The 25243-nt window shown below is 48.6% G+C and overlaps 1 protein-coding gene across 1 annotated transcript in view; it reads left to right on the top strand.

Moving 5' to 3' along the window:
• Positions 1-11910: 11910 nt before the first annotated feature.
• mmp11a (matrix metallopeptidase 11a) overlaps positions 11911-25243 on the top strand; it is a 121620-nt gene continuing 108287 nt past the window's right edge. The window contains exon 1 of the mRNA XM_038794163.1: positions 11911-12084. Coding sequence (XP_038650091.1) covers positions 11998-12084 — 87 coding nt within the window. The 5' untranslated portion in view covers positions 11911-11997. The remainder of the gene's footprint in view (positions 12085-25243) is intronic.

The following is a 25243-nucleotide window of genomic DNA, read 5'->3' as shown; positions in this document are numbered from 1 at the left end:
TCTTGGACCGATGTAACATTGAGCTTTCAAGGACAAATGAGTTACTTCCCCGGTTGTTTGCATTTACAGTGAGAATCCTAATTTGTGCATCACACATTATCATCACATTTAAAGAATGGAACCCCTTCCCGTTGATGAATGGAACAGTGTCCTTTCTAGGTGCCTTCAATGCAATATGTGTACCATCGACAACTCTGATTGTTTTTGGGAAACCAGCAATCCTGTAGAATGAGGTGGACCACTCCTTCATCTTCTCAAGGAATGTGTCAAAGATAATAAGCTCTAAAGCCTTACGATAAATTGCATTAATAACCTGGTGAATGCAGGTCCAAGCAGCATTTAGTGAAATGTTATATATGTCACGAATGCCATGTTGAAAGGACCCAGATGCAAAACAATTCAGCGCTGGCGTGAGTTTCATTTCCACTGTTAAGGCAGTGCGACGGTTAGAGTCGGCTTCAGGTCTTCCTTCCACTTTCACAAAGGCTTCCCTTTGCTTCCTTGCTGAAGCACAAACTCCTGGCACATACCTCCTGACGTATCGGGCGCGATTCTCCGCCCCCCACGACGGGTCGGAGAATAGCGGGAGGGCCTTCCCGACATTTTTCCCGACCTCTCGCTATTCTCCCCCCCCCCCGCCCCCCACGGCCGCCCCACGACACGAATAGCTGCTTGCCGTTTTTTTACGGCGAGCAGCGATTCTCCCCTATCCGATGGGCCGGTTTCCCAGGCCTTTACGGCCGTTTTCACGAACTCCAACACACCTGCTCTCACAGTTCATGAAAACGGCCGCAAAGTGCCGTTCTCGAGAACCATGGCACCGATTGGCACGGCCACACCACGGCCGTGCCAAGGGTGGCATGGGCCCGCGATCGGTGGGTCCGAACCCTGCGCACACTTTGTTCCTCTGCCGCCCCGCTGGATCAGTCCGCGAGGCAGCTGAGGGGCATAACGGGCCGCGCATGCGCGGGTTTCACGCATATGCGTGATGACGTCATCTGCGCATGCGCAGTTTGGAGCCGTCCAATCCGCGCATGCGCGGCTGACGTCATCGTGCGCGTCAGCCGCCGGTACCCTTGGCGCGCGGGCTTAGCGAAGTTCGCTAAGCCTGCGATGCCGAGGTTCACGGGGCCCCGCTGCTAGCCCCGACCGGGGAGCAGAATTGGGTCCCGGGAGGAGGCGCGGAGGCTGCCGTAAAACAGGGCCAGTTTCACGGCAGCCTTCACGACTCTCCGCATTTGCGGAGAATCACGCCCATCATTTTTCAAAATTAATTTATGGGATGTGGGTGTCGCTGGTTAGACCAGCATTTGTTGTCCATCCCTAGTTGCCCTTCAGAAGGTGGTTGTGGGTTGCCTTCTTGAACCTCTGCAGTTTCTGAGATGTAGGTACACCCACAGTGCTGTTAGGGAGCAGGTTCTGACCCAGGAACAGTGAAGAAACATCGATATATTTCCAAGTCGGGGTGATGAGTGACTTGGAAGGGTGGGGTTCCCAGGTATATGCTGCCCTTGGCCTTTTAGATGGTAGTGATCGTGGGCTTGGAATGTGCTGTCTCTGGAACCTTGGCGAGGTCCTGCAGTGCATCTTGTAGATGGTACACACGGCTGCCACAGTTCGGCGGAGGTAAAGGATTTGAATGTTTATGGAAGGGGTAGCAATCAAGCGGGCTGCTTTGTCCCAGATGGTGTTGAGCTTCTTGAGTATTGTTGGTACTGCACTCATCCAGGCAAGTGGAGAGTATTCCATTACACTCTTGACTTGCGCCTTGTGGATGGTGGACAAGCTTTCGGGGATCAAGAGGTGAGTCACTCAGCGTAAGATTCCTAACCTTTGATATGTACTGGTACCCACAGTATAATATGGCTAGTCTAGTTCAGTTTTTGATCAATGGTAACCCCCAGGATGTTGATTGTGGGGTATTCAGCGATGATAATGCCATTGAATGTCAAGGGGCAATGTTTAGATCTTCTAATGTAGGAGATGGTCATTGCCTGGCATTTGTGTGGCGCAAATGCAACTTGCCACTTGTCAGCACAAATGATCTTTAGATCTTCTCTTGTAGAAGATGGTCATTGCCTGTCACTTGTGTGGCGCAATTGTAACTTTCCACTTGTCAGCCCTAGCCTGGATATTGTACAGGTCTTGCTGCATTTGGACATGGACTGCTTCATTATCTGAGGAGTTGCAAATGGTTCTGAACATTGTGCAGTCATCTGCAAACATCCCCACTTCTGACCTTATGATGTAATGGACGCCATTGATGAAGCAGCTGAAGACGATTGGGCCTAAGAGACTACCCTGAGGCACGCCTGCAGTGATGTCCTGGAACTGAGATGATTGACCTCCAACCACCTCAACCATTTTCCTTTGTGCCAGGGTTGTCCAATGGGTTACGAATTTTCCCCAATTCCCATTGACTCCAAATTTGCTAGGGCTCCTTGATGCCGTACTTGGTCAAATGCTGCCATAATGTCACTCTCACCTCACCTCTGGAATTCATGCCATGCATCTTTATCTTATGCAGAAACCTTTTGTGTGTGGCACCTTGTCAAAGGCTTTCTGGAAATCCAGATATACCACATCCATTGGCTCCCCGTTATCTACCGCACTGGTAATGTCCTCAAAAAATTACACCAAATTAGTTAGGCACGACCTGCCCTTTATGAACCCATGCTAGGGTCACCCGGGTCACTGTCTGTGCGGAGTCTGCACATCCTCCCCGTGTGTGCGTGGGTTTCCTCTGGGTGCTCCGGTTTCCTCCCACAGTCCAAAGATGTGCAGGTTAGGTGGATTGGCCCTGATAAATTGCCCTTAGTGTCCAAAATTGCCCTTAGTGTTGGTTGGGGTTACTGGGTTATGGGGATAGGGTGGAGGTGTTGACCTTAGGTAGGGTGCTCTTTCTAAGAGCCGGTGCAGACTCGATGGGCCGAATGGCCTCCTACTGCGCTGTAAATTCTATGATAATGTTACTATTTGTTGGCCTATAGACTACTCCTATCAGTGACTTTTTCACCTTACTATTCCTGATTTCCATCCAAATGGTTTCAACCTTATCCTCCATAGCACCGATGTCATCCCTTACTATTTCCCGGATGTCATCCTTAAATAACAGAGCTACACCACCTCCCTTACCATCCACTCTGTCCTTCCGAATAGTTTGATACCCTCGGATATTTAACTCCCAGTCGTGACCATCCTTTAACCATATTTCAGTAATGACCACATTTGCAGGATTGCTGTTCACCTTCAGTTGAGGAAGCTGGAGATGGCCTTGGATGGCCAGCTCCCGAGCCCTGGAGCTCGACACCTGGACTAAGGCAGAGTCTCCTGGGCTCTGACTATCTGGGCTGGCTGGTTTATTGACAACAGTGAGGGCACTGGCAGAGTGACAGTGGTGGGAGTAGCAACTAATCTACCAAAGAGAGAACATGTTAGTTCCTGTTCCATAGAACCACTGCCACTCTCCTGGTGCAGTGCTTCAGCAATCTGACAGACTTGTTGGAGAATAGATTGATGGATTAGTGTGATGGACAGTGAGGGCGCAGTTTGAGCTTCCCCTGCAGCACTGAACTTGTGATGGAAGCTGTCTTTACAGGAATGCAAACTGTGATATCAACCTTCAGAGATTGAGTCATTTCAAGTTTCAAGCATAAAATCCTGTCCCAAGTTGGTGCTGGGCACCTGCATTCTCCTTGACAATTAACATAGATTTCCCAAAACACTTTAAGTATTTGGTAGACACCAACTAACCTTCTGCCATTTGGCCCAGTCAGCAGCAAAACTAATGTCCAGCCTAGGCCTCTGGCACACTGGACCAATGACACCTTGAGCCTCTGGCACCATGGGCCTCTAACAAGCTGAGCTTCTGGCACACTGGGCTCTGGTATGCTGGGCCCCTGGCACCCTGAGCCTCTGGCACCCTAGGCCTCTGGCTCCCTGGGCATCTGGCTCCCTGGGCCTCAGGCATGCTGGACCTCTGGCAAGTTTGGCCTCTGACACTGTGGATGTCTGACTAGCTGAGCCTCTGGCAAGCTGGGCTTCTGCCATGCTGGGCTTCTGGCATACTGGATCTCCGGTATGCTGACACTCTTGCCAACTGGGCCCCTGGCCAGCTGGGCCTCTGGCAAGCTGACATCTGCATTTCCTTCTCCACCCCCTTCCCTGCCCTGCCTCCTTTACACTTGTGCTAAGTATCTCACCGCATCCTAACCTATAAAATACATGCAATGTCATTGATCCTGTGGCTGAGTCTAAGATCACCTTCACTGTCATAAGTTAACAGCCTATGGTGTTTTTTTCTTTTTTTTAAATAAATTTAGAATACCCAATTTTTTTTTCCAATTAAGGGGCAATTTAGTGTGGCCAATGCACCTAACCTGCACACACCTTTGGGCAAACTCCACACAGACAGTGACCCAAGGCTGGGATTGAACCAGGGTCCTCAGTGTCATAGGCAGTAGTGCTAACCACTGCACCACCATGCCGCCCCCCCCCAGAGCCCATGGTGTTAAGGGTACGACCCTGGCATGAATAGAGGATTGGCTGACTGGCAGATGGCAGAGAGTGGGGATAAAGGGTCTTTTTCAGGAAGGCAGCCGGTGACTAGTGGTGTGCCTCAGGGGTCGGTGCTGGGACCACAACTTTTCACAATATACATTAATGATCTGGAAGAAGGAACTGAAGGCACTATTGCTAAGTTTGCAGATTATACAAAGATCTGTAGAGGGACAGGTAGTATTGAGGAAGCAGGAGGGCTGCAGAAGGACTTGGACAGGCTAAGTGAGTGGGCAAAGAAGTGGCAAATGGTATACAATGTGGCAGAATGTGAGGTTATGCACTTTGAAGGAGAAATGGAGGCATAGACTATTTCCTAAATGGGGAGATGCTTAGGAAATCAGAAGCACAAATGGACTTGGGAGTCCTTGTTCACGATTCTCTTAAGGTTAATGTGCAGGTTCACTCGGCAGTTAGGAAGGCAAATGTTAGCAGTCATGTCGAAAGGGCTAGAATACAAGACTAGCGATGTACTTCTGAGGCTATACCAGGCTCTGGACAGACCCCATTTGGAATATTGTGAGCAGTTTTGGGCCCCATATCTAAGGAAGAATGTGCTGGCCTTGGAAAGGGTCCAGAGGAAGTTCACAAGTATGATACCTGGAATGAAGAGCTTGCCGTTTGAGGAACGGGTGAGAACTCTGGGTCTGTACTCGGAGTTTCGAAGGATGAGAGGGGATCTTATTGAAACTTACAGGATACTGCAAGGCCTGGATTATCATAGAATTTACAGTGCCGAAGGAGGCCATTCAGCCCATCGAGTCTGCACCGGCTCTTGGAAAGAGCACCCTACCCAAGGTCAACACCTCCACCCTATCCCCATAACCCAGTAACCCCACCCAACACTAAGGGCAATTTTGGACACTAAGGGCAATTTAGCATGGCCAATCCACCTAACCTGCACATCTTTGGACTGTGGGAGGAATCCGGAGCACCCGGAGGAAACCCACGCACACACATGGAGGATGTGCAGACTCCGCACAGACAGTGACCCAAGCCGGAATCGAACCTGGGATCCTGGAGCTGTGAAGCAATTATGCTATCCACGATGCTACCGTGGACGTGGAGAGGATGCTTCCACTTGTAGGAAAAGCTAGAAGCAGAGGACACAATCTCAGACTAAAGGGACTATCCTTTAAAAGAGAGACGAGGAGAAATTTCTTCAACTAGAAGGCGGTGAATCTGTGGAACTTTTTGCCGCAGAAGGCTGTTGAGGCCAAATCACAGACAGAGATAGATAGGTTTTTGATCAATAAGGGGATCAGGGGTTATGGGGGGAAGGCAGGAGAATGGGGCTGAGAAAAACATCAGCCATGATTGAATGGTGGAGCAGACTCATTGGGCCGAGTAGCCTAATTCTGCTCCTATATCTTATGGTCGTATGGTTTTATCTTCCTGTGCTGACTGGGTGTGGTGAACCACTGTATGCACCTGTATTAGGGGATGTAAGGTAGGACCTGCACTACAGGTTCGCCGGTAGCCCCTGCCGGCTGGCTCTGCCCACAAGGAGCCGTATAAATATGCGTGTCCTCCTCTGATCAACCATTTCGCCAGCTGCAGTAGGAGGCCACACATCTGACTGCAATAAAGCCACAGTTGTACCAATCTGAGTCTTTTGTGCAATTGATCGTGCATCAATTTATTGCAGTCAGATTTTCAACGAAATGGATAAAAGAATCAAACCAGATCGCCTGCAGCTGGATTCGCACTCGCCCAACGCCAGAAAGGACTTTAATTACTAGCTAGCTTGCTTTGAAACTTACATCAACGCTGCGACCCCCGCGTCGACGGAAGCTCAGAAGATACATGTCTTGTACTCCAGGTTGAGCTCCAGCGTGTTCCCGTTGATCCAGGACGCCCCGAATTACACGGAAGCGATGGCACTCTTAAAATAAAACTATCCGCAGAAAGCAAACACGATCTTCGCCAGGCACGTACTCGCCACTCGCTCTCAACTCCCTGGTGAGTCCATCGAAGACTTCTGGTGGGCCCTAATCTCACTCGTATGGGACTGTGACTGTCAGGCCATTACGGCCACCAAACATTCTAATCTCCTCATGTGCGACGCGTTCGTAACGGGGATTGCGTCGGACCCCATCCGACAACGACTGCTGGTAGGGGCCACGCTCGACCTAACGGAGACAAAAACTTTAGCACTCTCCATCATGGTCGCATCTCGTAATGTCCAGGCCTACCCCGCTCGCACGCGGCCCACCCGTCCTACCCCTCCTGGACCCTGCAAACGACCCTCCCGGCGGGGGTCCTGCCCAGTCAATACGCCTGCGCTGCATGCCAATCCGCGCACCCCGGGGGTCCCCGCTGCTACTTCTGCGGTCAGCAGAAGCACCCCCACCAACGCTGCCCAGCCCGCGCCGCCACTTGCAAGTCCTGCGGTAAAAAGGGCCACTTCGCAGCTGTGTGCCAGGCCCGCGCAGTCGCCGCAATCGCGACCGCAATCACCCCCTCCCCCCTGCCGAACGAACAATGGGCGCCGCCATCTTCTCCTCCCGGGGCCACGTGCGGCCAATGGGCGCCGCCATCTTCTCCTCCCGGGGCCATGTGCGGCCAATGGGTGCCGCCATCTTCTCCCAGGGCCATGTGCGGTCAGTAGGCACCGCCAACTTCCCTCCCTCAGTCCACGTGCGGCCCATGGGTGCCGCCATCTTGTCCCACCCCCAGCAATGGGCGCCGCCATTTTGTTCCCCACAGGACCTCCAGGCGCCACCATCTTGTCTTCCCCACGGGGTTGGAACGCCAACTACACATCACGATCTGGGACGCCGACTATCCATCTGAAACCTCGGGCGACCACCCACAGCTCGCCTCGATGACACTGGACCAGTCTCGTCCTCACAACCTGGCCACCGCTTCGACAACGGTGAGAATCAACGGCCACGTGACCTCTTGCCTGCTGGACTCCTGCTTTTGACATCTTTGCTACTTGCTCCCACTGCCCGTGAGACTCTGCTGGGACATGCTGTTCCTGTTCATAGATAATTGGCGGGATTCTCCGTCGGCCGACACTGGAATTGGGAAATGCGATTGGATGAAGAATCGGTTTCCGATGCCAAAATCGTGGCAGGCACCGGTTTCACGCCAAATTGCAATTCACCATCGCCTCGACAGCGGCATCAGTGCGTTCCAGAACTCACATACAGTAAACGTCGTTGGCGTATCATTACCGGCCTGCCTCCACTGGGGAAAACTGCTGAAAGCGAGGCTCACTTCTGCTTTTAAAAATCATAAAACAGACGCTGTGGCTGATGAGGGAGAGAGAGAGGAGGTAGGACACGGAGAGGTGTGACCGTGGGCTGCTGGTCCTGTCACTGGCTGAGCTGGTTGGAGTCTGGAGACCCTGCCAGACCTAGGGTGGGGGGAGGGGGTGGACAGAGAAACGGGCTGCAGGGCCGGGCTGTCCCACCTACGGGACCAGGGCAATGCCTAGGCATGGACTGCCATTGCTGCAGTCTGCAAGGCAGCCATTTTGCTGCGGACCCCTGTAACCACCCACCTGACCCTGGTTCTGCAAAGTGACACCGGCCATATGGGTGCCCCACACCACCACCCCCAACCTCTGCCATACCACCCCCCAACCAGTCACCATCCACCGACGGGTAATCACGCAGCCCATCCTGGGCCACAACCACAGTAGCCTCCACAGGGAGGCACCAAGCGGGGGCTGCGGAGCGTACCACTGACAAGGGCAGTGCCAACTGACGGTACCCCTGGCAGCAGAGATGGGAACCAGGGCCAGAGGCCTCCACGATTCCGGCCACCGCAGTGCCAACCTGGGCCACTATGTAGCCCATTGAACCTGGTTGGCCACAGTGGTACAGACCATGCTAACATGTTTGCTTTTCACCCCCTGCAGACAATGGATATTGGAATTCAACCAGCAATGGTGGCCTTCCTCCTAGTCGCTGCAGCACTAGGGAAGACCCTGCGGCTGTACGAGCTGGAGCTGCTGGAGGAGGAGGAAGCTGCAGCAGCGGAGTCAGTGGAGCACTGGCAATCCACCTAGCACAGAAATACTGAAAGACAGCAGCAATTTATTTAAAAAGCTGTTACAAGAGGGTTAATATAGAACACAAATCCAATGGGTTAATATGGAAAACTCACCCAATGGGGTTAATGTAGAAAACAAACTCAACGGGGTTAATTTAGATGAATGATCCAACAGTGGTTAATATAGAGCACTGACCCAAGAGGGATTTATATAGGAAACTGACCCAACAAAGCTTAATATAGAAAACACACTCAACAGGAGCTAACATAGAAAACTGACCCAACAGGGATTAATATAGAAAACCGACTCAACAGGGGCAAATATTGAAAACTCACCCAACAGGGGTTAATATGGAAAACTGACCCAACAGGAGTTAATATGGAAAACTGACCCAATAGGGGTTAATATAGAAAACTGACCCAATAGGGGTTAGTATAGAAAACTGACCCAATAGGGGTTAATATAGAAACTGATCCAATAGGGGTTAATATAGAAAACTGACCCAATAGGGGTTAATATAGAAAACTGACCCAATAGGGGTTAATATGGAAAACTGACCCAATAGGGGTTAGTATAGAAAACTGACCCAATAGGGGTTAGTATAGAAAACTGACCCAATAGGGGTTAATATAGAAAACTGACCCAATAGGGGTTAATATAGAAAACTGACCCAATAGGGGTTAATATAGAAAACTGACCCAATAGGGGTTAATATAGAAAACCGATCCAATAGGGGTTAATATAGAAAACTGACCCAATAGGGGTTAATATAGAAAACCGATCCAATAGGGGTTAGTATAGAAAACTGAGTGAACAGGATAGTATAGAAAACTGACCCAATTGAGGTTAATATAGAAAACTGAGTGAACAGGGGACAGTGTAGAAAACTGACCCAATAGGGGTTAATATAGAAATCTGATCCAATAGGGGTTAATATAGAAACTGACCCAATAGGGGTTAATATAGAAACTGACTCAATAGGGATTAATATCGAAACTGACCCAGTAGGGGTTAATATAGAAAACTGAGTGAACAGGATAGTATAGAAAACTGACCCAATTGAGGCTAATATAGAAAACTGAGTGAACAGGGGACAGTGTAGAAAACTGACCCAATAGGGGTTAATATAGAAATCTGATCCAATAGGGGTTAATATAGAAACTGACCCAATAGGGGTTAATACAGAAACTGACTCAATAGGGATTAATATCGAAACTGACCCAGTAGGGGTTAATATAGAAAACTGACCCAATAGAGGTTAATATAGAAAACTGATCCAATAGGGGTTAATATAGAAAACTGACCCAATAGGGGTTAATATAGAAAACTGATCCAATAGGGGTTAATATAGAAAACTGACCCAATAGGGGTTAATATAGAAAACTGATCCAATAGGGGTTAATATAGGAAACTGAGTGAACAGGAGACAGTGTAGAAAACTGACCCAATAGGGGTTAATATAGAAAACCGATCCAATAGGGGTTAATATAGAAAACTGATCCAATAGGGGTTAATATAGAAAACTGATCCAATAGGGGTTAATATAGAAAACTGACCCAATAGAGGTTAGTATAGAAAACTGACCCAATAGGGGTTAATATAGAAAACTGATCCAATAGGGGTTAATATAGAAAACTGATCCAATAGGGGTTAATATAGAAAACTGACCCAATAGAGGTTAGTATAGAAAACTGACCCAATAGGGGTTAATATAGAAAACTGACCCAATTGAGTCAATATAGAAAACTGACCCAATAGGGGTCAATATAGAAAACTGACCCAATAGGGGTTAATATAGAAAACTGATCCAATAGGGGTTAGTATAGAAAACTGATCCAATAGGGGTTAGTATAGAAAACTGATCCAATAGGGGTTAATATAGAAAACTGATCCAATAGGGGTTAATATAGAAAACTGACCCAATAGGGGTTAATATAGAAAACTGATCCAATAGGGGTTAGTATAGAAAACTGATCCAATAGGGGTTAATATAGAAAACTGATCCAATAGGGGTTAATATAGAAAACTGACCCAATAGGGGTTAATATAGAAACTGATCCCAATAGGGGTTAGTATAGAAACTGATCCAATAGGGGTTAGTATAGAAAACTGATCCAATAGGGGTTAGTATAGAAAACTGATCCAATAGGGGTTAATATAGAAACTGATCCAATAGGGGTTAATATAGAAAACTGATCCAATAGGGGTTAATATAGAAAACTGATCCAATAGGGGTTAATATAGAAACTGACCCAATAGGGGTTAATATAGAAACTGACCCAATAGGGGTTAATATAGAAAACTGACCCAATAGATGTTAATATAGAAAACTGATCCAATAGGGGTTAGTATAGAAAACTGATCCAATAGGGGTTAATATAGAAAACTGATCCAATAGGGTTAATATAGAAAACTGACCCAATAGGGGTTAATATAGAAACTGATCCAATAGGGGTTAGTATAGAAAACTGATCCAATAGGGGTTAGTATAGAAAACTGATCCAATAGGGGTTAGTATAGAAAACTGATCCAATAGGGGTTAATATAGAAACTGATCCAATAGGTGTTAATATAGAAAACTGATCCAATAGGGGTTAATATAGAAAACTGACCCAATAGGGGTTAATATAGAAAACTGACCCAATAGGTGTTAATATAGAAACTGACCCAATAGGGGTTAATATATAAAACTGACCCAATAGGGGTTAAACAGAAAACTGATCCAACAGGAGTTAATATGGAAAGCACACACAACAGGGGCTAATATAGAAACTGACCGAACAGAGAGTAATATGGAAAATTGACCCAACAGGGGCAAATATTGAAAACTCAACTTAGAGTTTAATATAGGAAACATGTCCAACAGGTGTTAATATAGAACGGTGACTCAACAGGGGTTAATGTGGAAAACACACACAATGGGGGTTAATATAAAATACTCACCAAACAGGTGTTAATATAGAAAACTGACCCAACAGGGCTAATATGAAAAACACATACAATGGGGGTTAATATAGAAAACTCACTCAATGGGGGTAAATATGGAAAACAGACATCATGAGAGTTAATATAGAAAACTCACCCAATGGGTGTTAGTATGGAAAACACACAATGGGGGTTAATATAGGAAACTCACCCAATGGAGTTAGTATGGAAAACACACACAATTGGGGTTAATATAGAAAACTCATCGAACAGGAGTTAATATAGAAAACTGACCCAACAGGGGTTAATATGGAAAACACACATAATAGGGGTTAATATAGAAAACTCATCGAACAGGAGTTAATATAGAAAACTGACCCAAGAGGGGTTAATGGAGACGTACACACGCCCACGTGATATTTCTAGCTGTGAATCGAGAACAGGATCCGAGGAACAAAGCGGAGCTGGTGTATAAAAGGCGATTAGTTTGAGAGAGTCACTCAGTCAGGATGTTGGTGAGAACGGTCAGCTTGATATTGCTCGTGTGCAGCAGCAGTTCATTGCCCACTCCTCGGGGGCAACAGGGGCGTCTGCGGGTAAGTGTCCTTGTCAGCTCTTGAATAGAATTTCAGGCGAGCGGAGCTTTCCTCTTGTAAAACAAGTTAGCAGCTGCAACATGTGGCCCCGGTACAGGTCTGAAACTGTAGTAACTGGCTCAAAGTTTATTAAACTGCCAAATGTTCAATTGCATCTAGATTTAAACTGCACAGTCCATAAATAGCAGTTACAACGGGGAAGTTGAAATGGTTAAAAAGTTGCAATAGCTGAAATATCTCAATGTGTTTAATTTATGAAGCAATACAATAAAATAATGCACATAGTAAGTAAGCTGTATATACACAAACTTACAGATTGATACATAAAATTACCTATCCCTACATCTGTTATGCATATCTCTATATTTATTGTGTTTGTGCAAAATGTGAGTGATTGTATTGGGTTCCTGTGAGGGGCTGTGGGTGATTGTGTGTGTGTGTGTGTCCCTCTCAGCTTCCTGCTGCCCTCACTGACATATATTACTGTCTGGTGCCCCTGGAATCCCCTCATATTCCACGTCCTCCCTCTCCATCGGCTCATGGAGAGCGAGGTTTGAGCGAGAGCTTAGAAGGTGCAAGCGTTGACATGCTCCCAGGTATTCACTATAAAATACAATAAAGCAGGCAAGACAGCAGCTCTTAGCAGACCAGAAATGAGCTAGATTCAGTTCCCTAGCTGAAAAGCAATCCTCATTTCTGTCAGAACAACCTCACATTGAGAGAGGTGTAAGTATACCCCCGACCTCCCCAGGACTGAGCACGAGGACAGTTCACCCACCCCATCCTGTTAGACCAGCTCCAGCACAAATCCCTTGTATTTGAGGGATGGAGATTGGAATAAATCTCTGGGAGTTAATGAAGGAATTCCCTGGGGATTATTGCTGAGCTTTCTGGAACTTGCTGACACTTGATATTTCCGAACCTTAAACAAACTTGTTTGACTAGTTTACAAAGTGAGGGAATTTGCCCCTGAAATGAAGGCTGACGATGAAGTCATGGAGTGTGTGGTGAATGTCATTTTGCTGTTGTTTCTTGGTTTCCTCAACTCCAGCGACTCCGTTGACACACACCCCAAGCAACTAATTTCTGCTCCTGTGAACATTAACAGACCCCACAGCAACCCTGAATGATGATACTGACAATGTAGAGGTGAGGGCTGGGGGGGGGGGGGGGGAGGAAGAGGGGGGCGTGGACATGTCTGTGTGTGTGTTTGTGAAGGGGGGATAAGGTCTGTGGGATAACTCAGTGTTCAGTGGCTGCAGACAGTAAACATGTGGGATGTTGTTATCTTATCTCTGACATTACTTTCTGTTTAATTTTTGTCCACAAATATTTTCAGTTTCTTGTTTGTAGCCAGGAAATGCTTTAGGTGGAACATTTTTGTTTAAATCGTTGATCTGTTGTACCACGATCGCCCAAGGCAAAGCTTCTGATAACTTTAGAAGGTAATGAACAATTGTTACATATCGGACACCAGTCAGAAAGCTCAGCGACTCCACGAACGATAACGAGGGAAATGGAAATGTTTTTGTACCCCCACAAGGAGGTATTTCGGAGGCTGATCTCACAGAGGCATGGTGATTAATTAACTTAGACAGGTAACTCTTTGTCTACATACAGTGTCCGCCATGACTCACTCAGTAGTAACTCTGTCAGATGGGTTCAAGTCCCCCCACAGACATTTGAGCACCTAACCCAGGCTGACCCTGTGGTGTTACATTCCCAGAGTATCAGAGGTGCCATCTGTCTACTTAGATGTCATTCTGATGTCTTGTCTGCTCTCTCAGGTGGATTTAAAATATCCCACAGCACAATTTGGATGAAGCATAGAAAGAATCTTACAGTATATTGGGCAATGTTGGGCAGCACGATGGCACAGTGGTTAGACCTGCTGTCTCACAGCGCCAGGGACCAGGGTTCGATTCCGACCTATGGGTGGTTGTCCATGTGGAGTGTGCACGTTTTCCCCGAGTCTGAGTGGGATTCCTCCGGGTGCTCCGGTTTCCTCCCACTGTCCAAGATGTGCAGGTTAGGTGGATTGGCCATGATAAATTGCCCTTAGTGTCCAAAGGTTAGGTGGGGTATTGGGTCTGGATTGGGTCTCGGTAGAGAGCTCTTTAGGAGGGTCGGTGCAGCTTCGATGGGCCAAATGGCCTCTTTCGGCACTGTAGGGATTCTATGATTCTATGAATATTTATCCTTCAACACCAGAAAAACAGGTCATCTAATTACGTATCTCCTGGCTGTGTTTGGGATCTTGCTGTGCATTCACTACCTGCTGCATTTCCCCACATTGCTGCAGTGGCGACACTTCCAAAGTATTTTGTTGGATCAGAAACACCTTTGGGACAACTTGAGGCTTTATTATTAAGCTTTATTTTAAAATGTGCATCTTTAAATCAGAATCTCCCTCAGATATGTGTTGCTGCAAAACGGCTATTTGTGCTGGAACATTAATGAATAAAACCAGATGGGACACAGCACAAGAACCAGATACGACTTTCAGCCAGAAATGGGAAGAGTTTCAGTTTTTTAACAATAAATTGCGATTTCCTTTCAAAATACTGACTTTCCGTCTGGGGTTCCATCTTCACTCATTTTCCATTTATATATATTCCAGCGCGGAGCGGGTATATTCCAGTGCGGAGCAGGTATATTCCAGTGCGGAGCGGGTATATTCCAGTGCGGAGCGGGTATATTCCAGCGTGGAGCGGGTATATTCCAGTGCGGAGCGGGTATATTCCAGTGTGGAGCGAGTACATTCCAGTGCGGAGCGGGTATATTCCAGCGCGGGCTAGGTATATTCCAGTGTGGAGCGAGTACATTCCAGTGCGGAGCGGGTATATTCCAGCGCGGGCTGGGTATATTCCAGTGCGGAGCGAGTACATTCCAGTGCGGAGCGGGTATATTCCAGCGTGGGGTGGGTATATTCCAGCGTGGGGTGGGTATATTCCAGCGTGGAGCAGGTACATTCCAGTGCAGAGCGGGTATATTCCAGCGCAGAGCGGGTATATTCCAGCGCAGAGCGGGTATATACCAGCACAGAGCGGGTGTATTCCAGCGCAGAGTGCGTATATTCCAGCGCAGAGCGGGTGTGCTCCAGTGCGGAGCGGGTGTATTCCAGCGCGGAGCGGGTATATTCCAGCCCAGAGCATGTGTATTCCAGCGCGGAGCGGGTACATTCTAGCGCGGAGCGGGTACATTCCAGTGCGGAGCGTGTGTATTCCAGCGAGAAGCGGGTACATTCCAGTGCAGAGCGGGTACATTCCATTGTGGAGCGGGTACATTCCAGCGCAGAGCGGGGGTATTCCTGCGGGGAGCGGGTACATTCCAGCGTGGAGAGGGTATATTCCAGTGCAGAGTGGGTACATTCCAGCGCAGAGAGGGTACATTCCAGCGCGGAGAGGGTATATTCCAGCGCAGAGCGGGTATATTCCAGCACAGAGCGGGCATATTCCAGCGTGGAGCGGGTGTAGTCCCGTGCGGAGTGGGCATATTCCAGTGCGGAGTTGGTATATTCCAGTGAGGAAATGGCGTATTCCAGCAAGGAGCGGATGTATTCCCGCACGGAGCGGGTACATTCCAGCGCGGAGTGGGTATCCTCCAGCGTGGAGCGGGGACATTCCTGCGTGAAGCGGGTGTAATTCAGCGTGGAGCAGGTATATTTCAGTGCGGAACGGGTATATTCCAGCGCAGAGCGGGTATATTCCAGCGCAGAGCGCGTATATTCCAGCGCGGAGCGGGTATATTCCAGTGTGGTGCAGGTCAGTTCCAAATAAGTGTTGATGGTTTGCAGCAGGAGGTAGTGTTTTTAGTGCTTAGTGCAATTGTTTATTTGATGGTGTGTGATTTTCTAGATTTTTTTCAAGCGGTTAAAGTTTGCGCTTTAGTGTTAGCTCTAAGGCTATATTAGCTTTCAGGCTATATTAGCTTTAAGGCTATATTACTGATGTACAAATACTGTTATCTAACATGCCAGCCGGCCCGACTGTCAGGATCAGTTGCCCACATGATTCCGTGCCACATGGAAACTCTCGGGCACCTCATACGTTCTGGAAAACCACATGTGCATGCTGTGGCACCATATGCTCCAGCTACATCTGGGGCTGTGCTGACAGGAAGCTAAAGTTTTTGTAGGTCAGACATTTCAGAAGGTGGCAAACCTACAAACTGCAGAGAGTTCAGGAGGAGGGACAACAAGGTGGACTAAGAGGGCTCCATATTTTGTGGGGTTAGTTTTGAGGCAAGAGGGTTCAGTATAAACCACACACCTGAACAAGGCTGAGAGCACTGTCTTTGTGGGGGGGTTCTTGACTTGTGTTTTTTGGGGAGGTTCAAACTAACTTGACATGGGGAAAGAATATGAGGACACAGCAGCATGAGAAGACCCAAGTTGCACAAAAGGTTAGGACAGATACACATCAAGAAAACAAAAAATGTAGAAAGAACAGGAATAAGCTGAAGGAAAAAAGCAAAGTTGATTAGCAGAGGATTGGAATGTTAGGAGTATAATAAATAAGGTTGATAAGGACGAGGGGCAAGTTTCCACATGCTTTATGATAATGTGACTATAACATAGGAAGAAACAAAAATTAAACATTCCTATCTACACTATTATTCAGGAAGGATAGGGCAGGAAAATACTCTGGGAGGACTGGCAGTATTGACTACAATACAGTGACATAGAGGAATGATCTATTGGAAAGTTTAAGGACTGAATCGATTCAGTTTGAGTTAAGGAGCTGTTACATTGATGGGAATTTACTATTGATTCACAAATAGTAAGGAAGAAATAAAGAAGCAAAGTACAGAGAACTGTAAAAATAACATAATATTAGTTAGGAGTTTTCAATTCCTCAAATATATTGCTTGGGAAGAAACAGTGAAGAGGAAGGAGGGTGAAATCCTAAAATGTGCACGGGAGGGCTTCCTGAAATCTACATTTTTTCACCTAACGAGGAAGGAAATTGTGCCGGATCTAGTTCTGGGAACAAAGTAGGGAAGTGGAGTGTGTTTTAGTGAGAAAAGATCTGGGTAAGAGTGATCATAATATAATTCAGTTTAAAGTAGTCACAGAAAGAGGCAAAGACATTTTAAAGGTGGAAATACTCAACCAGAAAGCAGCCAATTTCAGTGATTTGCAAAGTGATCTAACACAGGTGGACTGGAAACACAGACTGGCCAAGAAAGTAGTGTCTGAGCAATGGCAGACCTACAAGATGGACACACCTCAAACCAATCATATTCCTATAAGCAGGAAAGACAGGACAGATGTAACGAGAACTCCCTGGATGACAAAGGAAACGGAGGTTCAAATAAAACTGAAAAAGGGTATTTGCAACAGATGTCAGTTACAGAATAGAGTAGAAACCAAGATAGAATCAGAGAGTGGAGACAGACATGAAAAAAGGACATAAGAAGGGCAATAAAGTGTGCAAGAGATTAATGGCTCAAATAAAAGTACCCAACAATCTTTTACATGTGTAAAAAGATGGCTAGAAGCTTATTACAGACAAAAAAGGAAATCTTGTGGAGGTACAGAGTGTGACTGAATAAACACTTTGTCCCTGTAGAGGTCAGCACCTCCACAATTTCCACATTGATTTTTTTTATTCATTTCCCTCAATATCCTTGGATACATATCTGATTCTGGTGTTTTGGCAACTCCAAGTACAGACAGCACATCCAATGCCTCTTCCTTATCAGTTTTAAATCCTTAACATGTCTGAATAGCCTCCCCTTTCACCATGAGCTAGGAAGCATCTTCTTTCTTGGTAAAGACAGATGCAAAGTATTAATTTAATACCTCAGCTATGCTCTTTGCCTCCACGTATAAATCCCCTTTTTGACCCCTAATCAGCCCCACTACTTTTACCAGCAATCATATGCCTTTAGATGTCTCTGGGAATCCCCTTTTATGCTTGCTGGCAGTTTATTTTCAAGCTCTCTCTTTGTTACTCTGGGCGGGACTCCCGATTGCCAATGCCGAAATCGCATTCAGCCATTGGGCGGAGAATCCCTTTTGGCGCCAGAATCGGGGGCGGTGCCTGTTTTCAGATGCTCCGCACCCTCTAAAACAGCGTCATTGGTGATTGTGCTACACGCTGTTGAAACGGCCTCAGGATGTAACTTGAAGGCCCTCCCCCGATGCTCCGCCTCCGATGGGCTGACTTCCCAATGGCACAGATCACTTGTGGTCTGAGGTTTAGCCAACCTCACGTGGTGGCTGCGGACTGTGTCCAGTGCCTCCAAAGTCGGGGATGGGGGGGACCGTTCCACTGGCTGGGGGGCTTCAGCGGGGGCTGGAGGGACTGATGAGGAGTATTCCGGGGGTGGCGAGGAGGGAGGTTACAGGGGGGCACTATCTGGCAGGCCGGGTCCTCCCGTGGCCGGCGCCATGTTGTATGGCACGACCGCTGGAGGTCGTCACCGTCCACATGCGGACCCAGCAATTCTCCGGCCATATCTGCAGGGAATGTCGGAGGTTTTACGTGGCGCGGCTGCTAGCTCCCCCCCCCCCCCCCCCCCCCCCCAGGTGGAACATTGGTGCGGGGGCAGTGCCTCCCTTTCCATCGTAAGACGAGACACATGCTCCGGACATAGCCTCAGAATCGGAGAATCCAGCCCTCTGTCATTGCTTTTTCACTTGCCCTTCTGAACCTTCTCAAGTCAACCTATATTAGAATCCCTCCAGTGGAGAAGGAGGCCACTTAGCCCCTCGAGTCTGCACTGACCCTCTGAAAGATCACGCTACCTAGGCCCACTCCCCTACCCCAGCCCCGTAACCCCACCTAACCTGCACATCTCCTTGGACACCAAGGGGCAATGTTTTAGCATGGCCAATCCAACTCACCTGCGCTTCTTTGGACCTGCACATCTATTATCCACCTGTATACACACTTTTCTTCCACATCCTAATCTCTATCTCGTTCTTTCTTCCAGGGTTTGTTTGCCCTACCTTTCCTCTTTGTGGGAATATATCTCGACTAGGTCTGACGTATGTCTTCTATAAAGTGGCCCATTATTGAGTCACTGATTTTCCTGCCAACGGAATTAATCCAATCCAAACGATCTGGCACAGATCCACTCTTTCCTCTGTTCATTATTTTTACTCTGAATTATTCATTGTCCTTTTCCATAGCCATCCTAAAGCTTACAATCCAACTATTACTGTCCCCAAAATGTTCCCCAACTGACACCTTATTCCCCAGAACCAGGTCCCAGTGTCTCATTGGACTGCACACATACTGATGTAGGAAATTTCTGACCACACTGTAGGAACCCTTGCCCCTGTCTGCCCTTTACACTGAACAACCCAATCAATATTCAGATAATTAAAGTTCCCCATTATAATACACTGTAATACTTTCACTCATCTGTATTTTCCTTGCAAATCTATTCCTTGGCACCTTTCTCACTTGCTGTTGGCCGATAGATTTCACCCTGCACCATTTCTTTTGTTCCTTTGCTCTAGCCAAATAGATTATATCCTTGATGCTACTGCGACATATATTTTCTCCAGCACAGCAATATTCTCTTTAATCAATACCGCCAGACCGCCTTCTTTTCTTCACACCTTTCCTGAACGTTGGCTGTGATTTCCTGTGCCTGTTTGTGGTGGGCCAAACGGTGGGTAGGAGTGTGAAATCTGGCCACATTACAGCTTTGTAAAACCAGGTAGTGATTGTGCCCTCCAGCTGTCAATGGCAACACAGCGAGAACATCAGTAAAATATTTGTCCAACTTCCTGTGGCGGCCATGAGGTGAGCGGTCTGCACAAGGTGGCTGGTTACTCCTCTGGCGGGAGATGTCTGTGGGATATAACATGAGGCAAAATCGAATAACGCCCCCGCTCCGGATTCAGAGGACCCTTGTGGCAGTGTGAAAGAGAACATGCCGGACCTCGCCATGTCATCGACAACCTCCCAATTACCCACGGGGAAGCTAATGGCATTCATCGTGGGAGAATTCCAGAAGCTCCCCTTCGCGTGCCAATAGTAAGGGTGGAGCAGTGATTTGGAGTTGCAGGGCGCGGCGATTCGGGAGGTGGAGAGTTTGGTCTCGGAACGCAGCGACCGGATTGTCTCTTTAGAGGCAGAGGGAGGAGGGTTTTCTTTGGAATTTGGTGGGTTGGCTGACTGATCGAAGGGAGGAGGGAGCAAGGGGTGGTGGGTGGTGGATAGGAAGCCGGGAGGCCGGGGGGGGGGGGGGGGGGGGTTGAATGGTGGTGATGCATGTTTCTTTGTTGATGGATTGGGGTGAGGGTTGTGACGGTGGCCATTTTGGGTGGGCCTGGAACTGTGGCTGCCTGGATCACATTGTGCCTCCTCAGAAGGTGGATATGGCGAATCTTAATAGGGGGGAGGGGGGGTTCAGAGATCTACTGCTGTGAGGGGGCTAAATGACCTTGTTAAAAGAACCCAGGTGTTTGCTCACTTGAACAAGTAAGCCACTACAGTAACTGACTTCATTAGTAAGTGTGTAGAAGACTATGTGCCAAGAAGCAAATCCTCGTGTTTCCCAACCGGAAACCCTGGATGAACAGGGATATCCACTGCTTGCTGAAGTCTAGGTCTGAGGCGTTCCAGTCAGGCGACCCTGACCTATACAGGAAAACCAGATATGATCTAAGGAGATCTGTCAAAGATGCCAAAAGAGAGTACCAGAGCAAGCTTGAGTCCAGGCTAGCCACACGGACCCCGGCCGACAATGGCAAAGTCTGAAAGACATAACGGGCTACAAGATGAAGGCATGTAAAATCGCTGACTCCAATGCACCCGCAACCCTCCCTGATGAGCTCAATACATTCTATGCATGCTTTGAGCAATGCAGGACCAATGTCCAGGACCAAGGGTTGATCTAAGTGCATTGGCACTACAACCTTGGATTGAAGACCGACGGATTCCTTCATTGCCCGTTGCAATCTGAGGAATTCAGCTAACACCCCTTCCTGATATCCCCAAATTTGTCATTGCAACTCCACCAACTGAGTTAGAACTGAGACTGGAAGCTCCACACCTGACTCAGACTCAGCAGACTCGTGGCCTCCAGACGTCTGATCTCGGATATCTCTGCTTCATCTTGCTGTGGAGTAGATTGTGTGCTGTATTCACCAGCCTGTGACCCAGAGGCTCCACTAGAACTAGGACCCAACAAAGTGTGAGTCTCTGCACTAGTGAGAGGTTTGGGTGCGAGGTTTGGGTGGGAGGGTTTGGGCAAGAGGTTTGGGTGGGAGGTAGGGGTGAGAGGTTTGGGTGCGATGTTTGGGTGAGAGGTTTGGGTGCGAGGGGTTTGGGTGAGAGGTTGGGTGAGAGGTTTGGGTGCGAGGGGTTTGGGTGCGAGGTTTGGGTGGGAGGGGTTTGGGTGGGAGAGGTTTGGGTGAGAGGTTTGGGTGGGAGGGGTTTGGGTGGGAGAGGTTTGGGTGGGAGGGGTTTGGGTGGGAGAGGTTTGGGTGAGAGGTTTGGGTGGGAGGGGTTTGGGTGGGAGAGGTTTGGGTGGGAGGTAGGGGTGAGAGGTTTGGGTGCGATGTTTGGGTGAGAGGTTTGGGTGGGAGGGGTTTGGGTGCGAGGTTTGGGTGAGAGGTTTGAGTGAGAGGTTTGGGTGGGAGGGGTTTGGGTGCGAGGTTTGGGTGAGAGGTTTGGGTGCGGTGTTTGGGTGAGAGGTTTGGGTTTGAGGTTTGGGTGCGAGGTTTGGGTGCGGTGTTTGGGTGAGAGGTTTGGGTGCGGTGTTTGGGTGAGAGGTTTGGGTGAGAGGTTTGGGTGGGAGGGGTTTGGGTGAGAGGTTTGGGTGAGAGGTTTGGGTGGGGGGGGTTTGGGTGAGAGGTTTGGGTGCGGTGTTTGGGTGAGAGGTTTGGGTGAGAGGTTTGGGTGAGAGGTTTGGGTGGGAGGGGTTTGGGTGAGAGGTTTGGGTGAGAGGTTTGGGTGAGAGGTTTGGGTGAGAGGTTTGGTGGGAGGGGTTTGGGTGAGAGGTTTGGGTGAGAGGTTTGGGTGAGAGGTTTGGGTGAGAGGTTTGGGTGAGAGGTTTGGGTGAGAGGTTTGGGTGCGGTGTTTGGGTGAGAGGTTTGGGTGGGAGGGTTTTGGGTGCGAGGTTGGGGTGCGAGGTTTGGGTGAGGGGTTTGGGTGGGAGGGGTTTGGGTGGGAGGGTTTTGGGTGCGAGGTTGGGGTGCGAGGTTTGGGTGAGGGGTTTGGGTGGGAGGGGTTTGGGTGAGAGGTTTGGGTGGGAGGGTTTTGGGTGCGAGGTTGGGGTGCGAGGTTTGGGTGAGGGGTTTGGGTGGGAGGGGTTTGGGTGCGAAGTTTGGGTGAGAGGTTTGGGTGGGAGGGGTTTGGGTGTGAGGTTTGGGTGGGAGGGTTTTGGGTGAGAGGTTTGGGTGCGGTGTTTGGGTGAGAGGTTTGGGTGGGAGGTTGGGGTGTGAGGTTTGGGTGAGAGGTTTGGGTGGGAGGTTTGGATGAGAGGTTTGGGTGTGGTGCTTGGGTGAGAGGTTTGGGTGCGAGGTTTGGGTGGGAGGGGTTTGGGTGCGAGGTTTGGGTGAGAGGTTTGGGTGCGGTGTTTGGGTGAGAGGTTTGGGTGGGAGGGGTTTGGGAGCGAGGTTGGGGTGAGAGGGGTTTGGGTGCGAGGTTGGGTGAGAGGTTTGGGTGGGAGGGGTTTGGGTGCGAGGTTTGGGTGAGAGGTTTGGGTGGGAGGGGTTTGGGTGCGAGGTTTGGGTGAGAGGTTTGGGTGGGAGGGGTTTGGGTGCGAGGTTGGGGTGAGAGGTTTGGGTGGGAGGGGTTTGGGTGAGAGGTTTGGGTGAGGGGTTTGGGTGGGAGGGGTTTGGGTGAGAGGTTTGGGTGGGAGGGGTTTGGGTGCGAGGTTTGGGTGAGAGGTTTGGGTGCGGTGTTTGGGTGAGAGGTTTGGGTGGGAGGGGTTTGGGTGCGAGGTTGGGGTGAGAGGTTTGGGTGGGAGGGTTTGGGTGAGAGGTTTGGGTGGGAAGGGTTTGGGTGCGAGGTTTGGGTGCGGTGTTTGGGTGAGAGGTTTGGGTGGGAGGGGTTTGGGTGCGAGGTTGGGGTGAGAGGTTTGGGTGGGAGGGTTTTGGGTGCGAGGTTGGGGTGAGAGGTCCATATCCTCTCTGGCCAGCTCAATCGTGCACTTTTCAAAGGGAGTGAGAACCGTGAGATTGGGCACTCCAGTCACTGGCTGGATCCTCTCCATTTTGTTGATTGCAAGCTTATCCTGCATAAAGACAGGGGATAGTGTGAATGGAGACACATTCCAGGGCAGATGATAAGGATGCCTGGCATGTGTGGGTAATGAATGGAGTGATGGACAGAATGAGAATGCAATCTGCAGAGGACAGATGGAGCTGTGAGGGTGTGTGTGAGAGTGAGGGGCACTATCTCTTGAGCTGACAGTGAGTGAGATCCCTGTGATTGTCTGATGAACTGGGTGGGTGAGTTGAGAGTGATGGAATGGTATGAGTGCGTGGGTCGATCACACCCCTGGTCGCTCATGGCTGTCTTGTAGCGAGTTTCAGCATCGGCCTGTGGCGTCCATATAGGCGTCATCAGCCACGACTGTGGTGGATAACCCCTTTTGCCCAGGAGCCAGTTCCCCAGCTGGGGGGGGGGGGGGGGGGGGCGTCTTGAACATGTCAGGAAATCGTCCTGTGTGCCAGGATGAAGGCATTGTGCACACTGCCCACGTACCGGCACAGACGCGCATTTGATGGTCACATATCAACTACACATTCATCGAGTGGAACCCCTTTCGGTTTGTGTAGAGGGCCTGTCATCTGCAGGTGTCCGTAGGGGGACATGCATACCATTGATCACCCCCTGGACCCGGGGCATGTTGGCGCCGGCGGCGATCCCCATTGCCCGGGCATCCCTGTGAGCTCAGTCCACATTGAAGTGGATGTATTGAGCCGCCAGGGGCATACTGGGCCTCCTGTCCTTGTGTGACCTGTACACCTGTCCTTGTGGTTTCACACAGTGCAAACATGTCCTTGTGACCTGTAAACATGTCCTTGTGTGTTCACACACCTGTAAACATGTCCGTGTGTTCACACACCTGTAAACATGTCCTTGTGTGTTCACACACCTGTAAACATGTCCTTGTGGTTTCACATATCTGTAAACATGTCCATGTCAGTTCACATGCCTGTAAACATCCCCATGTGTGGTCATACACCCGTAAACATGGCCTTGTGGGTTCACACACCTGTAAACCTGACATGGGGTTCATACACCTGTAAACCTGTCCTTGTGTGACACACCTGTCAACCTGTTCTTGTGTTTTTGGAGACCTGTAAACCTGTCCTTATGTGTTGACACACCTGCAAACCTGTCCATGTATGCTCACACAACTGTAAATCTGTCCATGTATGCTCACACAACTATAAATCTGTCCTTGTGTGTTCACACAACTGTAAACCTGTCCTTGCATGTTCACAAACCTGTAAACCTGTCCATCTAAGTTCGCACACCTGTAAACCTGTTGTCATGTGAGAGTACCTTTAAGAAATAGGTGTTTAAGAAATGTACCTTTAAGAAATAGAGCTGCTCATGTTACTGGAGTGATGTCAGAGTGTGGGTGGAGCTGAGCTCTACTTCTGCTTTTTAGTTTCAGTTTGAGAAAAAGCTTGGGTGTGTCTGTGTTTTTCAGTGAGCTGCATCTGAAGTCTGCCATCCAAAGACTATCTTAATCATTTGGTGAATTCAGAATTATAAATGTTTTCAGTATTGAAAGTAAACTCTGGTGTGCTGCTGTTTAAAGATTTGTTACGTCTTTTTGGGTGTAAAAGGACAGCATACAGATTACTTAGTGTTGTATTCTTTGGGGGGTGTATTTGAATTAATGGTTGCTAAGATATTCACTGTTTGTTTAAATAAAGGTTAACTTGAGTTCATAGAATAAACATTGTTTTGTTTAAAAAAATACTTGTCCATTTCTGCTGTACCATGCCTGTAGAGTGAGCCGTGTGCTCCCCATTCCACAATCTATTAAAAGTTGTGGGTCAGATGAACTCCATGATACACTTTGGGATTCTCTAAACCCTGGCCCATAACAATTGGGGGCTCGAGGGGGATAAAAGTCTATCTATTGGATTGGCTTAGTGAACTTAAAGACAGTGAGGCGTGAGCATATTGTGGTTGCTTTTCAGGTGTGGTATTTTAGTTTAAGTGGG

The sequence above is a fragment of the Scyliorhinus canicula genome, chromosome 1 (genome assembly GCF_902713615.1).
Source record: "Scyliorhinus canicula chromosome 1, sScyCan1.1, whole genome shotgun sequence".
Classification (NCBI taxonomy): domain Eukaryota; kingdom Metazoa; phylum Chordata; class Chondrichthyes; order Carcharhiniformes; family Scyliorhinidae; genus Scyliorhinus; species Scyliorhinus canicula.
The sequence above is the reverse complement of the archived record's forward strand: the minus strand, read 5'-3'. Positions and strand labels throughout refer to the sequence as shown.